Raw genomic sequence first — 8,802 nt, forward strand, 5'->3', positions numbered from 1 at the left:
ATTATTATTATTATTGCTACTGTTGTTGAGGCTACCAGTAAGAATTATTTTCATAGTACTTTATGTTTCCACTGAAAACCCAAACTCACTTTCCAAAATTCCAAATTAATCTATTTTGAAGTAAAAAATACAAGCATGTTTAGTTTGCAGCAATAGAAAACAGGGCTGAATTATTATTATTATTATTATTATTATTATTATTATTATATAAAGTGTGTTGTATTTGCTGAAAGAAATTGACAAACTGATCAGTTCTTGTTGAATTAGATGGCTTCAGATTAGTCAGATTTTTTTTTATTATTATTCTTTTTTAGTGCAGCTGTTCAGTATCCTGTTGTGTAGAATGAAGTTTAAAAACTTCGCCAAACCGTAAGTACAATTAATCATTTTTTTCCTTGAAGTCAGTCAGTCAGTCATGGTTATTTTCATCGAACGACTGAACAGGCTGCTGCCTGCAGCTCAGATGAATCGACGTTTAAAAGCCAATTAAAAGTCATTCGTGCTCCGTCGCGCGCTTTTCCTTTATGACGCCTTATTAAATCCATAAACACTAAGACACCAAAGCTGCAGGTTGACGCTCAGGTCGGGAGGAAAAAGCAGTGAAAGCACAAACATACCTCACTCATGGCTGCGCTGACTGTCAGTGGGTCTGCGTGGATTTGCGTGATGCGCGCGGAGCAGCGAACTGAAGGTGCGCTTCGCGCGCACACACCAGGCTTTTATAGCTCCGCGTAAAACCAATGAGCTTCCGGTCTGCAGCGCCAGGCGCGGGTTTTTATTTCAAATTTTATTTCATTTTTTTTTTAACAGTCCGCCATGTATTCCGCCAGTTAGTGTGGCGAGGCGAAAAAAAGGACGAAGCATGCGAGTTAAAATCGTAGCTGTTGATGACGTTCACATTTACGACGCTGGAAATTAAAAGCGCGCAAAGTCCAGCAGTCGCTCTGATAATTTTTTTTTTTGTATCTCTTATTCTGCTGATTTCCTGTACAATATTCTTAGACCCCAAAGTTTAATCTTTAATCATAATCACTCAACGTTCATCCTGATTGCTGATCTTTGATCCAGTCAGGTTCATATTTATAGTGCAGCAGATAACTGAAACAATCGTGCAAATGCAGCCAGCAGCCAGGTAGGGGTCAACTGAAGAATTACACAGGGGTCGAAATTAAAAATGCTCAAATCATTTTGAAAACTACACCACATTATTTGTCTGATCGTAAAAATTCCAAAAAGGTATAGTTTGGACTATCTATGACTGAAAAAGGAACTTGGATTCTTTTTATAGTCCAAACGTCTACAGGAAGGAAGATTCTACATGTCAACTAATGTAACTGCTGAGAAGTGACGTCCTTTGCTTTACTGATTCACACCCACTGAAGACACCTATGTGTTGTGTGTGTGAATAGTCATTAATCAGTCCGTGTTTAACGTCCTCTTACATTTTAATCGGAGCACGTCATTCAGTCAGCATTCCGGCGGTGCAAGCATCCCTCAGGATCCACGTATGGAAAATAATTGATCTCTCGTTGGCTCTCATCATTGATTGAAGTATGTGAGGGTGGTGCAGGATATGTACAAGGATAGTGTGGCAGCAGAGATGCCCAGTAGGAATGACAGATGCAATCAAGGTGGAGGTGGGCTTGCATCAAAGATAAAAAAATAAGTCCTTCCTTTTTCATAATGGTGATGAACAGGTTGACGGACAAGATCAGACTGTTATGTGTCGGACGCAGCTCGGAGAACCGACCAGCGTTTGAAGGACCCAGTATGAAATAAGCAGAGCACGGTACAAAGGCTAACTGAATTTAATACATAACAGTGATACAAAAAACAACAAAAGAAAGTGCGGTCTGGCGTGGTGCGCTCCCAGCAGCGCTAACGGTCCGGAGCCAGAAGCTGTTCGGACCCAAGGACCCCGCCGACACCCCCCAGGTGGCCACAACAAACCGAGTCTGTGAAAGAAGGAACCATTATGTGAGTCCACACTCTACACACAGAGAGAACACTTAAAGGTGTACAAACAGCAAACACTTCCTGGCTTGATTACTAATCAGCTTCCCAACCTGCAGGCATGGAACATCCAGTTCACAAAACTCCACTGCAGTGGAAGCCGATACATGACTAACCGATACATGACTAACATACAGCTTTATACTGACTGTATAAATGTTAGTCACAAAATCTAACGTACCTCAGGAAGTGTGCTGACGAGCGTGAGACCTCACCCCCTCCTCTTTCACAGACCGTGCATCAAACCCTGGACGTTCTCTGCATCCACTGATGATGAGATGGCTCCCGAGACGACAATCTCACCCGTCTGGTCACAAGGTCGAGTCTCTGGCAAATACACACTGTATACTCCAGTCTTAAATGCCACCATGTTCCAATCCATATAGATGCACCTCAGCTGTGAGTCCTGACGAGCCGCAGGTGATCAGGGTGAGGTCCTGATAACCTCAGCAACACAGCCACTCAGTCCCAAATGCAAGCCACCTGGAAGGAAAAACAAAAGACAGAAACAAAAAGGCAGCCAGGCCCCCCAGCCATACAACACAGACAGGAGTCTCCATGGACTATGATGTCTGCAGATGAGCTTGTGATCTGTAGTGAGAGTAGTGAGCAGGTCGAGATGAGCTTGGAGAGGTGGAGATATGCTCTGGGGAGATGGGGAATGAAAGTCAGCACAAGAAGGACTACACAAGAGGGAGAATAGTGGAATAGTGCAGTTGCACAGCGTAGAAGTGGTAAAAGTAGACAGATTTAAGTTCTTGGGTTAAACTGATCAAAGTAATGGAGAGTTTGGTAGAGAGGTGAAGAGGAGAGTGCAGGCAGGGTGGGATGGGTAGAAAAAGTGACAGGAGGAGGATTTGTGATTAAAAATGGCATCTGCAAGAGTGAAAGGGAAAGATTATAGTGAGTCCAGATTTGTTGCACGGCTTAGAGATCATGGTACTAACAAAAAGACAGGATGCAGAGCTGAAGAAGTTGTGATTTTCTTTTGGAATGATGAGAATTGACAGGCAATGGCAACCTCTATCCGTCAGCTTTTTAATCAGTGTTTGCTGTGTTTCAAGTTGTTTGTACTTTAGTGACATAGAAATTCAAATTTGAAACATTAGGTAATAAAATGTTTCAGTGTAAGACTAAAATATTCCACAAAGTTTTACAGGGATTAAAGAAATTTAAAAAAAAAATGCAGCCAAATCATAAGCTGTTCATCATCTACCTTTTTATAGAAACCCTTTTGTGATTGCGTCCTAGGATTTAAGAAAAAACAAGGTGGAGACAGCTAAGAAAACAATCAGAATCAACAGAAGTCTTTAAAAATACAAAAGATTAAATATGAGCTGTGTTTCTTTTTCCTGGTCAAAAAAGGATGAACATACTCATCTTCAACCTCTTACCCCAATTAAGAGTCACGGGGACTGGAGCTTGTTGCAGCAGTCATAGGACATGAGGCAGCTTACACCCTGGACAGGACGCCAGTCTATCACAGGGCCACATATAGAAAAACAAACACATTCATACCCGCATGCAAGCCACCTAACCTGCATGTCTTGGACGTGGGAGGAAGCCAAAGCATCCGGAGGGAACCTGTTATGTGTCGGACGCAGTCGGAGCACCGACCAGCGTTTGACATTAGGACCCAGCATAAAGGAAACAGAGCACGGTTCAAAGGATAACAGAATTTAATGACATAACAGTGAGTGCTTAATTAATAACAAATAAGTGCGCGGTCTGGCGAGGTGGAAAAACGATGCGCTCCCAGCAGCACAAACGGTCCGGAGCCAGAACAGTTCGGACCCAAGGACCCCGCCGACACCCCCCAGGTGGCCGCGACCAACCGAGTCTGTGAAAGAAGAAACCATAATGTGAGTCCACCACTCCACACACAGAGAGACCACTCAAAGGTGTACATAATCAGCAAACACTTCCTGGCTTAATCACCAATCAGCTTCCCACCCTGCAGGCATGGAACACCCAGTCCAACTCTCCACTGCAGTGGAAGCTGATTAAACGACTAACATAACAGCTCAATATAATAAGGTGTGAGGGACACCATATCTTCTGACTGTACTCATGTTAGTCACAAAACCTAAAGTACCTCAGGACGTGTGCTGACGAGCATGAGACCTCACCCCCTCCTCTTTCACAGACCATGGCATCAAACCTGGTACGGTCTCTGCGTCCATAAAGATGAGATGGTTCTCCAAACGTCGATCTCACCCGTCTGGTCACAAGGTCGAGTCTCTGGCAAATACACACTGTGTACTCCAGACTTAAATGCAACCATGCCCCAATCCATACAGATGCGCCACAGCTGTGAGTCATGATGAGCTGCACATGACCAGCCTCAGGTGATCAGGGTGAGGTCCTAATAACTCAGTCACACATCAGCCACTCAGTCCTGAACGCATGCCACCTGGAAGGAAAAACAGAAGACAGAAACAAAAGCCAGCCAGGCACCCCAGCCACACAACAGGAACCCACATGAACATCAGGAGAACATGCAAAATCCACACAGAAAGGCCATAGGTGGGAATCATTCCCATGACCTTCTGCTGTGAGGCAACAGTGCTAACCACTAAACCACCATGCTGCCCCCAGAAAAGAATGAACAGAAATATTTTTTAAAAAATGGTTTGATTTTCTCTTCATACGAGGTCCGTTAGAAAACTATCCGACCTTTTTATTTTTTGCAAAAACTATATGGATTTGAGTCACGTGCGCTTGCATCAGCCAAGCTTGAACCTTCGTGCGCATGCGTGAGTTTGGGAGCAGTGGTCCACCCCCCTCGTCGGATTTTTATTGCGAGTAAAATGTCTGAACGATTTGGAGCTTTGCTGCATCAAATTTTTCCAGAAACTGTGAGAGACCTCCAGGTGGACACCATTTGGAAAATTCAGATGGCTTTCAGGGACGATTTTATGGGGATTACACAGATTAAGGGGTGTTACAGCCGGTTTAAAGACCGCCCACAGCTGCTGAGAGCGCGCCGAACTCTGAGTGGCAATCGACAGGCTGAAATGACCAGATCATTTCCAAAGTGAAGGCTGTGTTGATCCGGGATGTTGTCTGACTACCACAGAAATGGCAGAAGACTTTTCTGTCGTGAGACTATCCGAGAAATTGTGGATGAGCTGGACATGCCAGAACATGTCATGTGAGGCTTCATCACGGCGTTGCTTTGCGCCATGCGGCTCCGTCCCGACGCACGAATTCCTCCGCTCCTCTTTCCATAACAAAAACTCCTGTAACAGTTGAATGTGCCGTTCATTTCCAAACTGAACGCTGTGTTGATCCGGGACATCGTCTGACTACCAGAGAAATTGCAGAAGACGTGGACATCAGCACTTTTTCAGCACATTGAGACAGACGTGCGGAGGAATTTGCTCATCGGGATGGAGCCGCATAGAGCAAATCAATGCCGTGATGAAGCCTCACAGGACATGTTCTGGCATGTCCAGCTCATCCACAATTTCTCGGATAGTCACATGACTGAAAAGCCACCGAAAGCCATCTGAAAGCCATCCTGTGAGACCAACACGGAGGTGCTTTTGTCCCGCACCATTCGTGGCTCTGTGGCGCATTCCTCCGCTCCTCTTTCCATGAAAAAAACTCCTGTAACAGTGGAATGTGCCGAAAAAGTGCTGATGTCCACGTCTTCTGCCATTTCTGTGGTAGTCAGACGATGTCCCGGATCAACACAGCCTTCACTTTGGAAATGATCTGGTCATTTCAGCCTGTCAATCAGCGCTCTCAGCAGCTGTGGGCGGTCTTTAAACCAGCTGTAACACTCCTTAATCTGTGTGATTGTTGTGTGGGCCGCTGAAGAGGAGGTACTGCTGGCCCACCACCACCAGATGGCGCCTTGCTTGGAGTGCGGGCTCCAAGCACGAGAGGGCGTCGGACCTACTGGGAGTGACAGCTGTCACACATCATCAACACCAGCTGTCACTCATCAACCTCATCCTCCATAAAAGCCGGACTGCAACTCCACCTCCCCACCGAGAAATCAGCTATCGTTCCAGGTAATCGTTCTCTGCTGTGAATTTCCGAGTGATTAAAATGTTATTCTGTTTGCAGCCGTTATCCTGTGGACTCAGTCTGTAACTGGATTGGCGGATAGTGTGACTTGCGACGTCTTCGCCTCACACTCCTTCCAGGGAGAGTGACTGACAGGAGCTGCACGGGTGATTCTGTGTCTGGAGGTGGAGGTTCTCCCTCCCGGAGGAACTAAGCTTTACACGATTGCTGGGTGTGTATTCACACACCCACCATTAACTGTTTCTGTTTTCTGCCAGCAGTACCGGGTCTGACTGCTGAAGACAGTGGCCACCTGGGGCGCAGGGCTTGGCGGCTCCGGTGTTCTTCAGATCCGTTGGTGGTGGAAGCTGTGTGGGATCCGGCTCTTCTCTCGCCAGACGTCTTCTATCTTCGAGCCTGCCCACACGTCACCTTGTGTATAATTGACAATCCACATTATTGTTATTGTCTGTATTTCGTTGTGCGATTCACAACATTAAATTGTTACTTTTGGCTTATCCATTGTCCGTACATTAACGCCCCCTGTTGTGGGTCCATGTCACGACACCTTCCCAACACTGATCCCCATAAAATCGTCCCTGAAAGCCATCTGAATTTTCCGAATGGTGTCCACCTGGAGGTCTCTCACAGTTTCTGGAAAAATTTGATGCAGCAAAGCTCCAAATCGTTCAGACATTTTACTCGCAATAAAAATGCGAAGAGAGGCGAATGACGCAACCGACAGGCGTGAAAAAACTCACGCATGCGCATGAAGGTTCAAGCTTGGCTGATGCAATCACACGTGATTGAAATCCACATGGTTTTTGCAAAAAATAAAAAGGTCGGATAGTTTTCTAACAAACCTCGTATTTAGAATAGGCTAATAATATAAAATCACTGGCAAACAGAACAAAAATTAAAATAACCTATTGTTTCTTATTCCAGACATGTCAGGGTTTGAGTATCTGTTTTTATTTCTTTCTTTTGGTCTGTTTGTTATGTTTCATATTTCATTGGTTTTTGTTTGTTTATTCTCCTGCTGGCTTTTTCTGCTTGGGTCTGTCTGTCTCTGCTTCTCTTGTCTTTCTCTTGGTTCTTGGTGATGGATGTTTCCCTCTCTCTGGCCACGCCCTTGTTCTGGTGCTTTCCATGCAAACCTGTTTCTGATTTGATGATTATCACCTGGGTTTATATAAGCTCACTGGGTGTGTTAGTTCCTCGCCAGTTTATAGTGCCTTGTGCCTTCATTCCAGCTCTGTACCTGCGTTCCATAGTCCTGCCTGCCTCCTTGGGTGTTCCTGACCTCCAGCCTGTTGCATCGACCACGCCTTTTTGCCTGATGATTTTTGTAGTGCTGCTCTTCATTGACTGCCAACTCGTGTACCGACCTCTGCAATCCACAACAGTAAAGGTGCATTTACACATAAGCAAGACGCGTTACGAATGTCATATTTGCGTCATTCGCAGCACATTCCTGACATTCTTAATGTGACTTAACGCATCTGAATAGGTTTCTTAATAGTGGGTGTTGGTGCGTGATATTCGTGATTTTCGTGGAGCATGTTTTTGCCTGTCAAAAAATCTTCCACGAATGTCATGCACCACCCTCATTTCGCCTCATGTCGTGAAGGCTGCAACTGAGCATGTTGATCTGTCTTGATTAGTGATGATCTTTAATAGAGTGTGACAGCATTCTTTTCTGACATGCACACAATTAGACCCTGCTGCACTGCATTCGGTTTCATTGCTGCAGTCTGCTGAAGAAGGACAGTGATGTCAAGTCTTCTAAAAACCTTGTTCCAATGCTCCTTGGCACACTCCTGCAGGTGTTCCACCTGCTGCATGTGCCTGATGTTTGGTAAAGCTTGCAAGACGAGAGCCGCGTGAAGCCACACATCTGGCTCTCTCCATCTCCTCCTCCTCTCTGCGCCACTGCATGTCACAGAGCCCAACTAAGCATGTAGTCACAAAGTTCTTCTGCTGTGGATTTAAAAGGAGCAAACTGGAGCCATCTGAATTGTTGAGCAGCTGACAGTTGGATGAATATGGGTGTGTGTGGAGACAGTTTGCCTCATTCACAACATGACAGAACTTAATGGTGCGCTGTTATGCGCGATGGCACGCAATAGCACGCAACAACGCGGAACATTATTCTTGACCGTGTGTAATGGTTCCTGATAATTCTCCAGCAACATGTGCCATGCAGGAGTTCCTGAGGACACCTGATGCCTCTGCCCCAAATCATCACATTCGTGATCAGTGACCAAGAATGTGTACTTTGTGGCATTCGTGACGTGCCGTCGTTATGTGTAAACGCACCATAAAGCCTTCTAAAAACCAGAGCTGTTTGTTCGAGTTGTGCATTTATGTCCAGTGATTCCTTACCATCCAGCCTGATAACAAGTAAGTAGGGTGAGGTAAAAAATCTGAAACTATTGGACTGCGAGTGTCAACACTGGGGATGGTGTGGGAGGGGGTTACCTTCCCACTGGTGGGGGGTCCAGAGAGCCTCCACTGGGAATTTTTTTTTTTTGGAAAATTAGGTACCAAATGGTGTATTTTGAGCACAATTTTCAGGATGAATAGAACAAAAATTGTTACGAGTTTTGAGCAGGATCAAAGAAGAACCCAATATGCAGGCACCATGGACACGAGAGATGTATATCAATCATGTGATTTATTGTGACAGTCAATTTCCAAAAGTGCAAAGGTGAAACAGTCCCAAAAATATCCAAAACACATTGAAGCACAAAAACCAAGGAGGCTGCGAAG

General features: G+C 45.3%; 1 protein-coding gene across 1 annotated transcript in view; it reads right to left on the minus strand.

Moving 5' to 3' along the window:
* The window catches only part of pcp4a (Purkinje cell protein 4a), a 65,457-nt gene extending 64,741 nt beyond the window's left edge, over window positions 1-716 (minus strand). Inside the window, exon 1 of the mRNA XM_034177470.1 lies at window positions 618-716. Within this exon, the coding sequence (XP_034033361.1) occupies window positions 618-626 (9 nt within the window). The 5' untranslated portion in view covers window positions 627-716. The remainder of the gene's footprint in view (window positions 1-617) is intronic.
* Between the last annotated feature and the right edge of the window lie 8,086 nt (window positions 717-8,802).

This window comes from Thalassophryne amazonica, chromosome 9 (genome assembly GCF_902500255.1).
Source record: "Thalassophryne amazonica chromosome 9, fThaAma1.1, whole genome shotgun sequence".
In the NCBI taxonomy this organism is placed as follows: Eukaryota; Metazoa; Chordata; class Actinopteri; order Batrachoidiformes; family Batrachoididae; genus Thalassophryne; species Thalassophryne amazonica.